General features: G+C 43.4%; 2 protein-coding genes across 2 annotated transcripts in view; one reads left to right on the top strand and one right to left on the bottom strand.

Annotated features, from left to right (window-relative positions):
• The window catches only part of slf1 (SMC5-SMC6 complex localization factor 1), a 30,813-nt gene extending 18,109 nt beyond the window's left edge, over positions 1-12,704 (bottom strand). Inside the window, exons 1-15 of the mRNA XM_061071590.1 lie at positions 12,528-12,704; positions 12,055-12,166; positions 11,290-11,368; positions 10,912-11,137; positions 10,645-10,798; positions 9,891-10,019; positions 9,433-9,498; positions 8,757-8,903; positions 8,301-8,470; positions 8,066-8,200; positions 7,774-7,924; positions 7,413-7,581; positions 7,090-7,235; positions 6,420-6,529; positions 2,755-2,834 (exon numbers count right to left, since the gene is read on the bottom strand). Coding sequence (XP_060927573.1) covers positions 2,755-2,834; positions 6,420-6,529; positions 7,090-7,235; positions 7,413-7,581; positions 7,774-7,924; positions 8,066-8,200; positions 8,301-8,470; positions 8,757-8,903; positions 9,433-9,498; positions 9,891-10,019; positions 10,645-10,798; positions 10,912-11,137; positions 11,290-11,368; positions 12,055-12,165 — 1,873 coding nt within the window. The 5' untranslated portion in view covers position 12,166; positions 12,528-12,704. The remainder of the gene's footprint in view (positions 1-2,754; positions 2,835-6,419; positions 6,530-7,089; positions 7,236-7,412; positions 7,582-7,773; positions 7,925-8,065; positions 8,201-8,300; positions 8,471-8,756; positions 8,904-9,432; positions 9,499-9,890; positions 10,020-10,644; positions 10,799-10,911; positions 11,138-11,289; positions 11,369-12,054; positions 12,167-12,527) is intronic.
• A 660-nt stretch (positions 12,705-13,364) lies between these two features.
• Positions 13,365-19,295, top strand: part of kiaa0825 (KIAA0825 ortholog) — a 120,661-nt gene continuing 114,730 nt past the window's right edge. The window contains exons 1-2 of the mRNA XM_061071589.1: positions 13,365-13,428; positions 16,670-16,821. Of these exons, the coding sequence (XP_060927572.1) occupies positions 16,691-16,821 (131 nt within the window). The 5' untranslated portion in view covers positions 13,365-13,428; positions 16,670-16,690. The remainder of the gene's footprint in view (positions 13,429-16,669; positions 16,822-19,295) is intronic.

Below are 19,295 nucleotides of genomic sequence, written 5' to 3' on the forward strand. Positions count from 1 at the left end.
ATGTCCCTGTCTCCCAGTGCCCAGCTCCACACCGTGCTGGTGACTACAACAGGAGTCGAGATGCATTTCAGTTCCAGAATGAATGAGCTGATTAGACATCCACTGAAATTGTGCTAGAACAAAAAATAACATGAAGTCGCCAAACTTCATGTATTGAATTTGTTTCAATAAAATGGTATATGTCCTCAGAGCCCTTTACGTGCAAAGCTTTTTAAAGCAGAGCTTTTAAATAAGTGAGGAAGATCAATCAATCATGATTCTGTACAGCAGAGCAGTGATGAAATATTTGTCTTGAGGTGAGACTCTTCCGTCAACAACTGTTTTCAAGGACGAACAAAAATGAACCTTTCAGTCTCAACTTTGAAGCCAACATAGATCAGAAAGCCTTTACACTCTGTGAGAAAATCTGTAGCAACTGACAACTGTAACCTCAGCTAGTAATGGACCTTGTGGTGAGATTCTTTGCGATATATTTTAAAATGAATTTGTGGATTCTTATGTATGTCCGTTAGAACAATTATAACAGTCTTTGGGTTATCGCTGTAACCTCTGGCTGTGTCAATTTAAGATAATTACTTTTTCATCAAATAAAATGACGGCTGGTTACACTTTCTATCTTATTTGTGAAAATCCCAAAAGCCATGGATAACTATAGAGTAAGAAAAAAAGGGCGTTTCTGTGGCTCTTGCAGGACTGTAATAAAAGCGTCTGATTGGCCGGCCTATCTCCCTGTCACCTGCCTGCGCTCTCACTGCACATGAGTGGAGACTTCGTCAGCCTGAAACAGAGATGGCCGTAAGAACCCTCCGAGCGAGTCATGGAAAAGACGGCTTGTGCAGTGCACATTCATGTATTTTGGGGCTGTAGCTTTGATGAGAGGGCCGATGGGAGGGGGGGGCGGGATGTATCAGTTGCAAGTGTAGCCTGCTCTTGAAAGCTTTACCAGGCTTACCAAGCCCAACCTTAAAGGATTCAATACGCTCTATTGGCAGAAAACATTATTATTCATTATACTTTCATTGGGGTATAATCACCTGATAATAAAAAACATTTTTCCACTACCTTAGCATAAGCCCTGTGTATTTACATCCAGAGCGGCCTCGCCATGTTGCACCTCGATGTTTCTGCAGTAGCTAAGAATGGACAAACTAAAAAACTGGCTCAACAGTGACACTTTTGCTCCTTAATGTTTCCTGAAGGCCACTGTAGGTTCTTCTGCAGTGAAAGCGGTGAAGCGAAGGGTATTCAGTTAGTTGCAAAGTGCAACATTATCCGCCGATGCCACTTAATCCTCCACAGTGAACCATTAAAGCAGCAATTTGTCCAATAGTTATTAGTTCTGTCTGCAGGAGAAAGTTGCTTTGTGTGGCTATAGTTCCCAAGAACAATCAACCTAATCTTAGATGAGTTCTGCTGCATGGATCACAACAGGTTTACAGGTTGGTGTGAGGAACGACACGGAGCTTAAGGCAAACAGATTTTAAGTCGGGGAAAAACACACAGCAGTTCTTGTTTGACAATCTTCACACAGTGTAGTCGGGGCTGATTTGAAATTGAAGTCTCTGCTGAGCTTCCAGAAGCAAATATGGGACCGAAAAAGAGAAGTTGATCCCAAATCCCTCAACCCCTCTCAGCTACTGTGACAGAGATACCGAGGTTGCAGGAGGCGAGACGGATGCTCCAAAGCAAAGAAGTGCAGCAAATAAAGAAAGTGAGCTTACATATGTGGTGGGGGGAAAAAAAGCCTGCGAGAGAAAGAGAGGAAGGAAGGGAGAGAGAAGGGGATGAGAGGGCGAGGGGAGAGGATGCTGTGCCGATGGTTCATCAAAAATTAATGCCGACCGCATCGGTATAGAGATCACGTAGTGGAAAAACAACACATGCCAACAGCCTTGAGTCTCCTGCCTCAGCTCTCCCTCCCTCTCCTTTACCCTCCACCCCTCCTTCACACCAACCAGCACAGGGCCTTTCTGATCAGGTGGAGGGGGGAGATATGAGCTCTGACACCTTCGAGAGTTCACACAGAGTGCCATACCTCTAATTGCAGGAAGTTCCACGGCTGCAGTCGACGTACATCTGCACTGATACCCTAATTGCTGCATTTAATATCCCTAAAATGGAGATCTGAGGCGCGTGTGTACTAATACGCATCACCCGCTTTTTTGTGTGCCCATTATTTCTTCTTACCAGGCCATTGATTTATTTATCTGTTACTTCTTTAAAAAAAAAAAAAAAAAAAAAAAGAAGGTAAATAGCAGAGATAAGGAGGGGGGGAAAAAAGCAAAACAAAACAAAGAGTGCAGTGTTAAATTCAAATTTGCGAGTAGAACCAGTGGAGGAGAAGGAGGAGGAGGAGGAGGAGGAGGAGGAGGAGGAGGAGGAGGAGGAGGAGGAGGAGGAGGAGGAGGAGGAGGAGGAGGAGGAGGAGAGGGAGGAGGCGAGATGCAAAAGGTGGAAATACACAGTCCGCACTTTGCCCCCGAGTCGTACACGATGGGCCTACTTATGCAGCAAAGTTGCTCTTACAGCTGACGAGGGGGAAGCGTGATCTGATGCAAATCAATCCCTCTCTCCATACGTTATGTGCTCTTCATTAAACCGAAAGTGATGACAGAGCTATCATGTCCCTCTTTACTGATGACCTAGTGCAGTGCATCAGTCCATTACAAGTCTGCTCCTTGCAAATGCGAAGCCATATTGTCAAACGCTCTGTGTGTGTGTGTGTGTGTGTGTGTCTGTGTGTGTGTTTCTAACCTGCTGCATTGACTCTGCTCAACCCTCGGGGGGTGTTCTCTTTCTCCAGACTGGTGTCATTCGCCAAAGAGCTCTGGGTTCTGTAAGAAACAAAGGAAACGGTCAGCAGAGTTATGGAGAAGACACCACGCAACACATGTGTGTGCTAAACCTAATTCAATGAGAGATTGCCCATGATTCACACGGACAAGTCCAACGTTTCCGTGACTGACCATTTCAAGCATGACAGCGAGGAGACCCAGTGGTACCGAAAGTGGAACGGGCATGGCTGAACTGCGAGGGGTGCCATTAGCAAATGAATCCCTTGTAGCGCCGCATCATCTTATATGAAATCTGACAATATCCGTCAAGCCCCTACTGCGATGGCCACACACACACGCACACAGACACACACACACAATCCTCCATTCCCGTCTCCGAAGCACTTTTCCTTCCACTTAACGCCTCAAACACAGAGCTGGAGAATTCAATGTGAGCAAGCACATTAGGAGGAATAACTAGTAAAAGAAAGTGAAGCCTCTTCAAAGTAGTGGCGTGCTAATAGCTGTGGGCTGTCACTAGTCCTGTGTGTGGGTACGGGAGATCTGCCTGCATGAAGCCTGACAGGTGTCTTGTGTGTATACGTCCGTGCGCGTATGCGCGTGCGCCACAGTGAAGCGCAGTGCCATCCGTATTACAGGGAAGAGGCTTGTTCCCTGGTAATTGGCTTGTTCAGAAGCCAGGAAGGAGCTCCCAGCAGTGAGGAGGAAACACACGTCCTGTCACGCATTGCTTGTTATTAGCGGCGACAAGGCTGAGAAGAGATGAGACAAGCTCTGTGTGTATGAGTGTGTGTGTGTGAGAGTGTGTGTGAGAGTGTGTGTGTGGGAGAGAGAGAGAGAGAGGGGGAGAGAGAGTCCATGAGAGTGTCAAGGATGAGGGTGCGCCACTTCTCATTTCAAACCAATTCACCCGAGTGTCCCCTGTCCATATAGGCTGGCAGCAGTGGAAGTTGGTACTTGGCTTGTGTACGCCTTCGTTTCTCCTTCCCTCACGGCCTGAGACCAGCATGCTGTCAGTGATCCAGCGATCATTCCTGAGCCTGGGGCAGCTTGTGCCCTTGGAGGCAGACTCTCAATAAACTATATAATCTATATGAGTGAAGAAGAAGTGTCCTCAACCCCAAGAAGAAAATATACATGCCACAAAAAGGCCCTAGTTTTGTTAAATATTAGCAAGGCCGATCTATTTACAGGCGTTTCTTGAATCCAGCTGACACTGACTACCCACAGGTTTGGTCAGAGGCGTTGGAGCCAAAGTAATGACACAGTTTAATGGTTTGAAAGGGTATCAGCAATTCGCAGAGCTTGATGAAGCCAACAGGAGGAGGACCTGCGTTTAATTACAGCTCCCCTTCTGCAAAAAGCACTCACTGCCGCGCGGCCAGCCAGCCAGCAAGTCAAACGGCCATCTAAACAGTCGGTCAATCAGCCATCCTGTCAGCCCGGTGTGGCTTGGACGTGTGCCCTAATGCCAGGCTGTGTGGCGGTGCAGAAGAAGTGCTCTCTGCTCCATCTCTCAAGCTACAGCGGCGAGCGAGCGAGTCACGGCAGAAGCAGCCTAATGCGACCTAACAGCCAGGAATGAAAGATAAAGGGGGTCATGTGGCTCCTCTCAACCTTCATGACCCTCTGTCTTGCAAATCCAATGCCTGACATCTTCCCGGGGTTTTGTCTTATCTATCCTCTCTATTGACAATTTGAAAAGACGGCTAAAACAAAAACAAAACATCAATACGTCTCAGTTGAATCCACAATCCTATTGGTGTTACCCGTTTTTATATTGTAATCTCTTTCTTTTCATAGCGGCTCCAACAACTTGTGAAGTTGTGTTGAAAGCGTGGTTTGAGGAGTGTGTCAGACTCGTAAATGCTTCAACGTGAGATGTGTTAATTGATTAAAAGAGTCAACATCACTGAAATTGTAATGTATAAAAAATTCAAGCATGAAAAATGAGGAGAGAAGATTTTCCTTGCGGTTTCTGTTCTCATTCTATCACAGGCTTTGTCATTCTGATTTCATTCTTTCTTTTGGGGTCAAATGATTTTACATGCCCTTTGGCATTTCTTTATCTCACCCACACAGATTGCATTCCTTCTATTATTCACTTCTTAATCTTCTATGTCTACGTCAAAATACACAAAATCCCTGAAACTGTGAGGAAAAAGCAAAAAGTCGAAGGAGAGAAGTGGTTGACGGAAGAGGAAAAGGGGATCTGGTCAGTGTGTGAGCCAGTAGCCTTCACATGAACTTGCTCCCCGGTGACTCCTGCCCTTCTCCAGGCCAACTACCTGCTGGTGGAGGAGCAGATGTCTGACATAGGGTGTTAGAGAGAGTGTGTGTATGTGTGTGTGTGTGTGTGATTGCATTCAGAGAGGGATTTAGTATGCAAGAGGGAAGATCAAGAGAGGCGAAGAACGGGGGTGAAGGCTGAGCGCTTGTGGTCGTAGACAAAGGCCTGATGGGATATCGTACTCTGTCTATCTGTCGGCTTCCTGTCCAAATCAGACTCAGCAGTGTGTCTGTGTGTGTGTGTGTGTGTGTGTGTGTGTGTGTGTGTGTGTGTGTGTGTGTGTGTGTGTGTGTGTGTGTGAGGAGGGGTCTAACCTCCCTCTGCACCCCTTCTGTCAGCCAGCACACACTGATAGGATCAGACCTGGGCATGACCCATCACATGCCAACTCCTCACACTCTGTCTGACCTCCACTTGCCTCTCTCCAGCTTTCCGTTGGTTCCCCCACCCCACCCCACCATGTACACACACTCCTCCTCTATCCAGGTGTTCCTTTGTTCCTTTTCACTCGTTTCTCATCAAATGTGAACATTTTCGCTCGTTTCACTCGTTTCTACTTGCCTTAAATCTATCGTTGTAACATGACAATGGCAGAAAAGTGGCAGATTTTCTTTTACAGCTTTGGTGAAATCAGACCAGGTGTTTTGGACAAACACAAGCTTAAAAATACAAGACAGAGACTTCAGACAAAAAAGGAAATTTCTACGGTGGTCTTAAAAGACAACATAAAAAGATATTCTGATACCGATGCCAGCATCAGAAAAACATCAGATACTGCTGAAAATGCCAGGATGGACATGTGTAAGCATGCAAACATATGGACTGATCCAGTACAATGTCTTTTTACGCCAATAAAACTGTTCAAAACAACAGTTGCACAGGACAAACTCCATGTGATTGTTGATTATTCTTGAATTTTTTTTTTTATTTGTGGTCTTTTTAAGTTATGACTGTTAAACTACATAATAAAAGAGGTTCTATGGCATTCATTGTCTTTATGTATTTGTTTTTCAAAGTGTTTAACCTGAGCCAGGCCATTTTCTGAGCCGGGATATTTTGTTAAAATGCACTGGTATCGGAGCGGTACTTGTTATCCCCTTATATGCAAAGTCCAGGTATCACAACTTCTCAATAAGTTAACTAGAGGTTTGGATGTTCACATGCAAGACAACGAAATGAAAAAGCACTTGAAGGGACAAAATTATCTAATATAACTTGTTCTGTTCTTCTTCACATCTGCATGTATGTCGCCACATGTTTCTGCTGCAGCCTCTTGTGAAAATGCACCCAGGGCGACTGACAGAGGTATCGACAGACAGCTGCGTGGGACTGACCTGCAGTCGGTCTCTTGGCTGGTGCAGCTGTGGGAGGTGGGTCTGGTCCCGAGGCGAGCTCCGCTGGGGCTCCGAGCTAAACTTCCCAGGGCAGGCAGGTAGGACAGCACCTGTCAGAAGTAACGCAGACACACAAGGTTAGACGGTGTCTTCACATTTCAAGTGAATTTGCATCTCTAGGGGACCGAGGAGGCACAGAGACACCAGTGGTGAGGGAGAAAGCCAGATGTTCTTCTGCAACATAATATGATGGGTCAACCACATCAGCATTTTTCTCCCTATGTAGCAGTGAACTGTAACATAATCTATATAAGTTCTCACACTGCCAAGTTAACTAATGCAGAACATCTGTGGTTTATGTCTTTACCATAACACAACCACACAGAGGAAGGGGAAAAACTAAGTGATTAAATCTAGTGTATTCATCAGAAACTTTTTTAAATCAGTAATAGATTTTTTTTTATTTTATTAAATTTGTAAACTGACATCCTTATTTAACCCTAATGTCACTGAATTATATTGTAATGTTATTGTACTTGAACAAATAATAAAGTCCAGCTCAAACTCTTTAAACTTGTGGCCTGCTACAGCAGGTCAAAGTGAAAGCGAAAGCAGAGGGAATGTTTGGGGTAATTAAATGAAGAAAGTACGTGCATGCACCCATACGCACCATTTTCTTAAGAGAGAGAGGTTCATCTCTCACAGTGAATCCACTTCTGCAACACAGACTCCTGAATATGGTATCAGCCATCACCAACTTAAGCCTGGTGGAGGAAACCCTGATGATGACCTCTGCCAGAACCTCTGGAGACACATCTACAAGGCACAACAGAGGAAAGATGCACAAAACGTAGGATGCTGTCGATTATTACTTGAAAAAATAAAGTTTGGTCAGACAGATTGCATGGTTAAAAATTCAGAAGTTACAATGCTGAATTAAAAACAGATATTCTTCTTGATATTCTTCCTGGTTTTCAGGTTTTTAATCCATACCTTGGCTGACGAGGGCAAAGTGCTCTGCAAAATCTTTCAGGCCCTTGTTCACCAGGTTCTGGTTCAGTTTGAAGTGCTGCTGACACCAGAACTCCACAAGCACAGACAGCAGGTCCAGCAGAGTGTCCGCCAAATGCAGCATCTGCTTCTTCTCCGTCTCTACGAAGTCCTTTAATGAAGACACGCATCAGCATCATCATCTTTAGGTTCAACATCAAATTGTCAAAGTCTCTTAATCATGTCATATAAGACAAAACTGTCCCATTTTACCAAAAGCAGTTCTAAATAAACCTACTTCTGTTGTTGTTATCTGCTGGCTTATTACTAGTGAATTGCAATGCACAGGTTCCAGAGCATTTACCTCAATGGCCGCCTGTACTAGGAGCTGAGTAAGTTGTTTCACAGCCTGAGACAGCAGAGTGGAGCGCTCCCACACGGTCCAGAAGGTTCCATATAGCAAAGAACCTGATGCTGACGCCGGAGGAACTGCTGCTCCCTGAGGCACAAAGTCCCTGAGCCAGAGGAAGACAGTTGTGAATGAAGGTAGGGACAGAGCATCTGATACTAATACGGTTCATTGAAGAGTATATATTCATATCTGAGAGAGAAAAAAATGACTGCTTATTTAACACTCCCAATGTGTGAGCCGGTACCCTGAGGTGATGAAGTGGAGCTCCCCCTGGAAGAGCCTGAGGACAAACGCCACAAGGTCACTATGGAAACGTATCAGCAGTGGAGGGGCCGGTCCAGGAAGTGGGTGACAAGTGACCTCACCGGACAGACAGTAACTGAAGGAATACACACATACAGACAAGCAGTAGATATATGATAAGTGCATGAACGTTTTTTTTACCTGATGTCCAAACATCACATTGACATTAGGGTTACCTGATGGCCGTCTGCAGAAAAGGCCAAAGTCCCGTCTTGCACCGAGGACACTGCAGCACCTGGGCGAAATATTTCTTCACGTTGCTGGCAGCGAGCCAGGGAGGGTTCGTAAAAAGCAGGTTATTCATGACCTGCAGGAAGTTTCTCAGGAAGACAGACGTGGCGTTTCCCTGTGCAATAATGAACACACAGCAACTGAACTCTGAGACGTTTTGATAAGTGCATATACAGAAATAATGTGTAATTACAATGTAACGACTAATCAAAAGGGAAATCGTTATAAAATGGATAATTAAAGCAATTATTAGGTGCAGCCCTAAATCGCACTTTTATCAATTGACAAAGAAAAAAGAATTGCAACAAAAAAGGCTCAACGGTTATAGAACCTGTAAAACGGCCTTGGAGATCAAGCAGCAGCGTGTGGGAGTTTCTGCACTCTGGTAATTATGGTCCTACCTGCTGTGCGTATTCTAGGAGGGAGATCAGGTACGGCCCCGGTGGCAGCAGACCCGGAGACAAAGCACTTCTGATCGAGTCCAAGGCTTCAGCGAAGAGGCCGCACTCTATCATACTACCAATGTTGCTGAAGTCTGTCTCTGTTGCCTGGAGGAAGAAAAAAAAAAGTGAAACGTTCGAGGTAAATGGGAAAGGAGGAGAAACCGTGGCACTCAAGGAGACGGATGGCAGAAAGAGGAGAGGAAAAGTGAGGGCAGAAGGGTAATGGAAATAGGAAGTGAATGGGCATTGAAAGTTCCTAGGGGTCATTTCTGACTGTCACTTATTGGCAAATAGCATATGGACTCAGAAAGTACAGAATGGAAATACATGAGCACTTATAATAGCAGTCTGACGGAGATCCACTTGGGTACAGGTACGGACAGGACAGTGGAGAGTATTGTTAATAGACCTGCCAATCAAAACTCTCAGATCGGCCGACAGTGGTAGTTAAATTGGTGACCTGCTTATGACGCTCGCTTGCTCTACATGTCACTTTCTATTGAAAAGTATGACATAAAGGAAATTGAATGACCTGATCCTCCTGATGAAATACATAGTTATTTTAGAGTTGTATAATAGTGATCAGAGCTTTGGGAATTGGGGGGGGGGGGGGGGGGGGTGTTTGAAGGTCTACCTGTGACAGATGTCGGTGAGGGTCACGGTAACCCAGAAACTCGAGGAGGCACAGTCTCGGATGGGCCTGTAGAAAAACACCATGTTGACAATGTCACATGACACATACGAAGCAGCTAAAAAAGATAATTTGAGTGAAGTTTGAGGGAGTTTCTAAAAGTATTACTGAAAACGGCACTTAAGTGCTTTTCTGCAACATGCTTGCACACTAAAATTTTCTAGCAGATTCACCAAGTCTGACCCAAACCCAACAGGCACTCTTTTTTTTGAGACCAAACCCGAGCCTGATGTTTTCCCTGATTACAGGCACGTGCAACAAATACATAGCCCAGCCAACATGACCGAGCCCGACCCAAACCCAAAATGATAATTAATAATATTGTCCGAAACAAGGGCAGACACATTGGGTCCGCGGCGCTCGCATCGGGTATCCACACTCTATTCCACACACGTACACACCTCCTTTTTGACGACATGGTCCCTGAGCTCCGTCTCCAGGTTGGAGAAGTCAAGATCAACAAAGCTGGTCCTCTTCGTCTTTGTTGGATGATGATCTGTTACGTTAAAATTCATATCCACACAATTGCTCTGCCAAAGAAAAACTGAAGTTAACAAAGTCAGCTAAACTTTTTACCAACACTCAACTCAATAGAACTTTTCCTTCTGTCTCTCCTACCTGTGCTAAGTGTGAGTCTGCTGATGGGTCCCTGGCTCACCTTTTCTGCTCCTGCCTCAAGCTTTCATAAATAGCAGAGAGCTCATCCCTGACAGTCTCTCTTTGATTTTGGGTTGCTCCAATTACTTTATGATGCTTCCTGCAGCATTACAACAACCCCTCATGTTTGCTATAATCACAGCTGATAGCGTTATTCTGAGGGAGTGGAAATCTGTTTCCTCTCCTTGTTTTAAAAATGGCTTGAAGACATGGTTTTCTGTACTTGAAGAAATTCTGTGTATGCTGTCAGCGTTCCCAAAGTTTCATGGGGAACTTTCATCTGCAGAAAGAGGCGTCAGTCTGGAAACTAAATGTTTTGCTTATACTTCATTGTATTGTTTACCACCTGTATTGCATCGTGCCTGACCTTCGAGGAGTTTGTCTCTAGCCTTCATCTTGGGCCTTCCTCGGCCCTGTTAGCAATGGAATCTATTTCTGACCCTTAACCCACTTCTGGACATTTTATGCATAGTATTTACACGAATGAGTCTGACTTACCCCAAACAGGTGCTGGACAATATGGCTCACAGGGTAACAAGGAGCGCTGTAGGACTTTGAGATTTCTATAATGGGTTTAGCCATGACATGAGTGATGGAGGCAGGAGAAGGGGGAGGGCTGTTGAAAACTTCTGCCTTGCCTGCTATGAGCAGCCTGTCAAAGATAAAAGAATATATGATTATTCCACTATCAAACATTATCCATAGATGGATTGTTTGTTTATTTGTTTGTTTTGTGTGTGTGTGTGTGTGTTGGTGACAGCTCACCGTTTGAACATGGCTCTGCGAGTGGGCTCCTGGACCATGAGGAGGACCCTCCACCCTTGAAAGGCTCCTTTTAGTCTCCCGCTGGCCACCTTCTCCCTCCACTGCCTGACGGGGTAGAAGGCGGAGGAGGCCAACGGGGATATGGTCACCTCATAGAGTCCCTCTGCAAGCCAGGAACCATTCTTAACACTGTCCAGCACATAGTCTGGAGTCACAACCCACTTTCCTAGTGGACAGGAGGGGGGAATAAACAGAAATCAATGAAAGAGAGAACAGTTGTATTGAGTCACAGAGAAGCTTTGGAAGTGGCTCAGTTTGGTGAATAAGAATTATTTTTGAACTTTGATACTTATTATCATAATAGTCAATTTGACTGACCTGCCGCACAGGCTGCCAAAAACTTTTCACTGGACAACACCTGAGGGATGATGAGATGGGTGCTGGCATGTTGATAAACCTGGAAGACAATCATCACATCTGTTTATGGACATGTAACACAATATAATATAGAGCAGACAACTGGAAGTGGGTATTTATGGTATAAACAAATTATGGTTTCATCAAAATCATGTTCACTGTGATAAATACAGATAAATGACATAAAAACTATTCCTATGCAAGAAATACGTACTTATAAGAGCTAATTTTTGATGAGATTTTCATTAAAATTAGCTTGGAATCATTAATGGTTGGATGACAAGATATTAAAATAACACAATGCGATAATTACAATAGAACATTACAGGATGGAACAATACAGCAAGTGCAATTCAAGTGCGGCATTGGGAAATTTAGATTATCTATCCAAGGTAATTATAACCTGTTGAATCTTGATACAATAAAGGATTGTAGATCCTATGAGGACAAAAGCTGCCATTAATCAATTTATTATAAATAACTCATAAGGAACAACCATTAAAAAGCACTGATTTGATTCAGCTTTATCTTTACACTTTCTTCATTGTTGTGAGCTAATTGATTTACCTGGGTTTCTATATTTGGGTCTCTAGGTTGCTTGTGAGTCTAGTAACTGACTCTGGGGCAGCGCTGTTTGTGTGACAGACGTCTCACAGACATAAAAAAGACAAAGTATCCTTGGATGGATCTGTCAGTTCCCTAGAAACAGACGTGATCTCTACTCACCGAGCCACCTATGTATTTCCCACCCAGCTGCTGGATCCCCTGCACCAATGCTCTCTTCTTATCACGACTCTTGATCCCAGAGATCTGAAAAACATGTGACTTGCTCTCCATCCTGAAGAGGAAGCAGAAGAAAACTACCATCATTATGACAAGATGTCACAGATAAGTCGTCTCTTCAATGCATGCTTCGAATGCTGCAGTTCTTGTTTGCCTGCATCATGGCGTAAAAAGCTTTTACAGACACTGGTAGAAAAACCGGATGGGGAGGTTGTAATTATCTAAAGTACACATCATCACACTTTTGTGTTATGTTTGCATTCACTAAATGCATGGCTGCAAAGTTGTGAATAAGTTCCTGCAGCGTTGATGGCTCGAAATAAACTTGCACTCTCATGTGTGACTGAACAACAAAGCACATGTTCACTGCTCAGGCATTTGCATTTGTTTAAAAACACAGCTGTTTGATCATGTACCTTCCTGACACCACCGACTAACACATCTGCGTCCTCCCTCTTTCATAAAGGCGCCAAACCCCGGACCCAGTCGTCCAGGAACAGGAGCGGAGTTTAGCGCCAGTTTGTGTTCGCTTCTTCAGAAGGAAGGTGACACACACGTGGCTCCTCTTGGACTTTGCGGATTAGTTGTGCAAACAAGTGTTAAGATCCTTACGTTTCTTCATCGCCTCACTTCCATATGTTGACAGTAACAGGGCACAGCTGACTGTTTCAGGGACAGGTGGAGACAATCAGCCACTCAATTTTTTCATTTTAGAATTAACAACATCTTAATGACAAGATATTTCAATAAATATACACACATTTTATTTATTATAATTAACAGTATGTTAATATTCATTTTTATAGTATAGTTTGATTATTCAAATGGTTATTTAGTCACTACGCACTCTATTCCCCCCTGTTTTGTTTCATCAGTTGGTCTTTCCCATAACGCGGAAGTTTTCAGTATCTACTTCCGGGTTGTTGTCACGGACGCTTTCTGGGCCCGGAAACAACGAAAGATAACAGGTTATTGCACCGTTCGTTGTGATTAACGGGGTGATCCGATCGATCGATGAAACCGGTTTGATTCCGATCGAATCTCTGATCTCGAAACCGTTCGTTTGTTTCCGGAAACGGTTCAGCAGCGCGTTGTCCGGTCCACGTTCAGTGACAGAGTCTGATCCACTGCTCATCACAGTGATTTGTGTTTATTCTCTGGAGGTTTATTGACTGTTTACAGCTTTGTTGCAGCTCCAGGTATCTGTCACAGACAAATGTCAGAGATAAGTGACTGTAAATGACGCTGTTTATATTCCCTCCAACTGCAATGGATTAACGTGGAGACACCGAGACGAATGAAAGGAGCTTGTAAAAGGTAAGATGCATCCATAACAGTGGTGGTGTCGCTCATGGTAACACGTTGTTTATGTTGTGTTACATTTGGCTGCGTGGCTGCCATCTTTTTAATCACTAAATACTGTTGAGCATTAGCACCTTAGTGTGATATTCAAGCAGATGTTTGTGTCTGGTTGTAAAACAGGTAATAGTCAGCTATTCTGCATTTATGTCAAATGTCTCCCTCTCTCTCTCTCTCTCTCTCTCTCTCTCTCTCTCTGTCTCTCTCTCTCTCTCTCTCTCACACACACACGCACACCACACATTGATATTTTTGGTTAACACTACTATGTTACAATAAAGACTATGATCATAAAACATAATTAAATCTACAGCAACATCAAGCCCTATCGGATCATTTACGATTAATAATGTAGTCTACAGATAATAGAGTGTAAATCTAGTGGTTGGACACAAAACAACATTTAAATTTGTGGTCTTAGAAATGATGATGGTTTCTAGACAAACTATGGTTAGAGTTTGATTTATATATCAAAAATCTGATCTTGATTTTCCTATGTCGTAAAAAAACACCACCATAAAAAGCAGGGGTAAGATGAAATGATTTGTTGATCATTAATTATCCACTTAATCAACAACAAGTAATCAATAATCATTTAGTCATTCATGGATTGATTCTAAAATTCATAAATGAAGAAAAACTATAAAAAATAATTTAAATCTTTTGCAGATTCCAGGTTCTCATATAGGGTTCTCATATTTCTTCCTCTCCGTAAAAGTTAATATCTGTTTTGGGATTGGTAAAATTCATTGTTATTAGACTTTGTGCACATGATTAATTATTTTAGAGCTACTCATAGCTCTGTTGAGAACTATGCTGACATTGACTTTGTTCCAGACACATTTTCATGCACTTTTTGCACCTCGGATGCAAAAAGTTGCGCAAGATGATCATCAATATTTTATAAGTGCTGGTGTTAATGTAGCTGCAGTTGTCTCATTGCTCAGGCTACTATAATACTGTTGAATGATGATGATGATTCCACAATAACAGCAATGACAAGTGAGATTAGGTCATGTAATATTCATTCCCTCAGTGTAAGCTAATCACACGGCCATTTGGTAGATGTCGCACTGTGATACTCAAACCATTTTACACAATATGTTTTAAGAGGATATTATGTCCACATATCTCCCTGTAGTAAAGAAAAAAAAAGTGACCAATACATTTAATAACATCAGTGCCTTCACATTTAGGAGAAATGACACAATACCAAATCGGAGGATCATCACTATAAGCAGACAGGACTTACTGCACAGTGTAGCTGAGTCACATGACTGCACCGTTACACTGAAGCCCTGCCCCCCCCCGGGGATACATGAGATAGTCCTCAGCAGGCCTGTGATTTTGGAATATGCACCTATTTAATTTATTAGGTTTCCTTTACAGCAGACTGTTAGGTATCCCCTCTAAAATAATGTTGACTTTAACTTGACATGCTCTAAGTGGCTTTAAAGCGGCGGCCTGGGGGACGTGCTGCTAAATATTTCAGGACAAACTCATTACTGTAAATAGGCCTGTGTGTTAGCAAAGCTGGGGTAGACAGGCAGCAGCGAGAGAGATAGGACAGTGTGTGTGTCTGTGTGTGTGTGTGTGTGTGTGTGTGTGTGTGTGTGTGTGTGTGTGTGTGTGTGTGTGTGTGTGTGTGTGTGTGTGTGTGTGTGTGTGTGTGTGTGTGTGTGTGTGTGTGTGTGTGTGTGTGTGTGTGTGTGTGTGTGTGTCTTTTGCTTCTTCCAGTGTTCTAATAGCTGTGGAGTCAATGTCTCAGGCAGGAAGCGCCTGGCCCAGTTGTCCCTGTTGCAACACTGTGAAACACAGGGGCTCCTCCAACATCTGCTTTGTAAAGAGCTAATGACAAGACAATGGAGACCGGCTGATTTAAAGTATAGTACTAATGAGGCCCTGTGTGTGTTGCCTGGAAGAAGCCTGACAGAAACACACTTACATGTACACACTCATGCGCAAGATAACAGATGATGTGTGTTAGAGAAGCAGGAGGTAGACGCCCAGCAGAACTCTACTGTGTCTGAGTGTGTACACCGAAGTATGATGCCACAGACACAATTCAAAATTACACACACACACACACACACAGGATCAGCCCGTATAATTACAATGTTGAGTTCCTAATCCATGGATTGAAAATCTTCTTCCCTCTCAGTAATGGCTGTGTATAGACCCGTTCCCCGACTGGGGCGCAGAGGGAGCGTGATGATGAGGGGAAACAGTATGAGAGAAGAAGAGAGAGGGGGAAAAACAATAAAGGACAAGCTTAACTGGTGAGGCTGTCAGCGGAGGAAAATAATATTTGTCCAGCTGGACAGGCCTCCCTTTGTGCACGCTAAATGAATGTTGAGTTTCCTGTCGGCCCTGTCAGGGAGAGTGGCGTCGACTGTACGGCGGCGGCGTGGAAGCGGAGCGGAGTGCGGGGAGCTGTTTGGAGTTTGACAGGGATTATTAAAATCAGAGCAGATGACGAGGAAGGGCTGAGAGGCGGAGTGTGAGAAAAGCCAAATTGACACAGACACTCTCCATTACCTTCCACTTGACTCGTGTTGATGACAGTGTTGATATGAGACCCGGCAACGCGGCACCGGCATGGGATTGGCTGTTAGCATGAGCGTTAAGCACCATAGGGTACAGTGGGGTGGGGGGGCCCCGGTTCTGAGAGACGTAGAGAGATGAGCTGTTTATTTAAAGCCTTGACTGAAGAGCATCTCACCTCATTGTTTATTTATTTGGTCTATTTTTTCCCCCGGTGTTAACTCACTGCAGTGTCAGTAGGTGGAGGTGGTTAGAGGCTGAAGCAATGAATTTTGATCAGGGATCTCCTCCTTCAGCAAATGATTTTCCGAGGAGAAGAAGAGGGGAACTGGAAGAAACTGTTTTTGCTGATGATAAGCTTCCCTTTGTTTCGGGCCTTTCGGGTGCAATTGATTTGTGCCTCCTAATAAGACGCCTGTTTGAGAAAATTTCAAATTATTATAGACCACACGACTGTGGGAGTGTAAATGTTTGTGTGGATCGTTTCTTGACGGCAACTGTGATTACACAACAGACCAGATCATGCAGCCGACTACAGCTTTTATTGAATACTGACACCAGTGCTGTCTTTTGCATTTTGTTTCATCAACGTGTACGCGACATGTAAGATGTTTTTATTGTTCTAAACTCTCTATATCTCTTCCTCTCTCTCTAGTTCCTGTCCCTGCAGAGCAGTATGGAGTGGACCGCTGACTTTCCTGACGACCACGCCTGTGTGGAGCTTCTGGTTCCAGGGGTTTCCAGTGACCTGGACTTTGATCAGTTCCTAAAAGACACAGAGGAGAAACTCAATCTCAATGCCAGCAGGTCAGTCACAACAGTACAAGCATTAACTTAATATGCCATTCTCCCTCCGCTATAGGCAGAGATTACGATTGACCAAGTCGGACCATCACCTATAGTCACAAGATGGCGAATACAAGCAACCAACATTTGTTTTCTTCACCGGGTGGCTGGGTTCAGCCTTAGAGAAACAGTGAGGAGTTCAGACATCCAGAGGGAGCTCAGAGTATAACCGCTGTTCCCTCAAATCAAAAGGGCACAGTGGAGGTGGTTTGGGCATCTAATCAGGATTCCTCCTGAGCAAATTCTATTGGAGGTTTACCGGGATCGCCCAAGTGGGAGGAGCCCAGGGGAAGACCCAGAACTCATGGAGGGACTGAATATCCCATCTAGCCTGAGAGCACCTCTGGATCTACCAGGAAGAGCTTAAGAAAATATATGGACCACTTAACATAGCCGGCTGCTGTGACCCGATCTTGGATAAGCAGAAGACAGTGGATGAATGGATGGATGGATCCCCACAAGATTTTACATAAGACTCACATGTAACAGTTAGTTTAAGGGTAAGGGGTTTAGGATTCTTCAAGAGAAGACTTTGATTTGTTTCTACGATTGTCAGGTGAACGGCAGGAAGCACAGAGCAATATAATGTGAGGCTCAGAATGACAAAACAGGCACAATGATGAATGCTAAACAGTAAGTTTGGCAAAACATAATTAAACCCTCGCTTTTTATTTGATGAGTTGTAGTACATCTAAGTCGATTTTCACAACTATGGAAATTGTTATTTTTTTGGAACTGTACAAGATCACGTATTCACTCTCATACTGGGGAAAAACAATCTCTGTTTTTTTATGCTGACTACCAGTGAGAGGGGTGTGCAGGCAGCAGCAGGTGTGATTTTAAAGAGAGGAGCTACCTGCACCACTGACAGACTTAAAAAAAAAAAGCAGTAATATTGTTTACAACCGTGGCAAGCGGAAGTGTCCACAAGGTAGAAATATGATTTCATGATTAAAATCAGAGAGGCTCCATCCACCACACCATGGAAATGTGGTGTGTTGGACTGAATTACTTTCTTCTCTGCCTCTCTATCTTCAGTGTTACTCCACACAGTTCAACCATGTCATTCTCCTGAATGAAGGATGATCAATTCACCAATCACAGACAAATTAGAAGAGTGAATGGTAAATGTAATCATTCTTTGTTGATGTGTCACCTTTTGAGAGCTTAAAAAATAATCCTATTAAAATGCCTGCTATTAAAAACATCAGTATATTGAAAATGAATCAAACTTTTCATTTATTATAACTGGATTTGATCTTGATTGAAAGGTAATTACTTTGGAGTAAAATGGTGAAGGACACCTAGTAAGCAAGTTATCTGTAACCTTTGTGGCCCCACACACAGGTACAGATCTAGCAGGTTTTTCTTTTAGATATGCAGTATAGACACAAGCCATTCAGTGTGTCTATGGCAGCAGTGAGGAATAATAAGAGTTAAGTTTATTTCTGTGACTGTCTGTTCTTGAATCTAAAATGCAGTAATTAAATCCAAAGTGTTACTACAAGTCACTCTGAAACTAAAGTAAATGTTTCCGCAGCTGAACAGCCTGTTTGTAGAATTCAGACACATTCGCACAGTGTGAGGAAACAATGTGAGCTGACAATGAGCTGTCACTTCACTGTGCACCGTGCACAAAAACGGAATAAATCCTCTCGATTCCATATATTCTGCAACATTGAAAATATATAAGCCTTGCAAACATATGCTTATTCACAGGGATAAATCGGACCACCTGCATGTACAGTAGTTATAGGAGTTAAACAACTTTATTTCAGCTATACAACTATATACAAGTGTTTTGTCTGATTCAGCCTAAACTTGACATTTCCTAGTGTGTAAATATGATCTGTTGGATTTAAACCATCATTGAGGACTTTCAGTGAAATAAAATAGTTGTTACTTTTTTAAATGCGTTTTCAGGCTTGTTTGTTCTTTGTAGGACATTTTTGTCTTTAGAAGTAGGAAGGGAATTTCTTACGCTGAAAAATTGCAGTGTAAAAGCTGAGCCGCTGATACAAGAGGAAAATGTCAGAAGTCTCAGGTCTGACTTATTGCTCTCTGTGCTCATGGTTGAGTGGATTTGGGATGGTTGCTCTAAGGAGCCTCTGGATGGAGACACTCATCAGACTGTAAGACTTAGTTTACAGTAATGCGAACATCTATGGTCAAATATGTGATAGCATACTGTGAAAGACGAATCATTTATGATAATTTATGATGGTTTCATTCAATTAACTACCTGAACAATTCTGAAATCCTATGTTATGGAAGACAGTGCAATGTAGAAACTTCAATTTTACTTTTTCACTGAAGACTGAGAGATAGATGTCTATCAGTGATGGCAGATGGGGATAGTGTGAGATGGACACATGGGGGGGTGGGGGGAGAAGACAAAGAGAAATCTATATTTTAGGTCCTTTATCGTTTGTGGC

The sequence above is a fragment of the Limanda limanda genome, chromosome 5, assembly GCF_963576545.1.
Source record: "Limanda limanda chromosome 5, fLimLim1.1, whole genome shotgun sequence".
NCBI lineage: Eukaryota > Metazoa > Chordata > Actinopteri > Pleuronectiformes > Pleuronectidae > Limanda > Limanda limanda.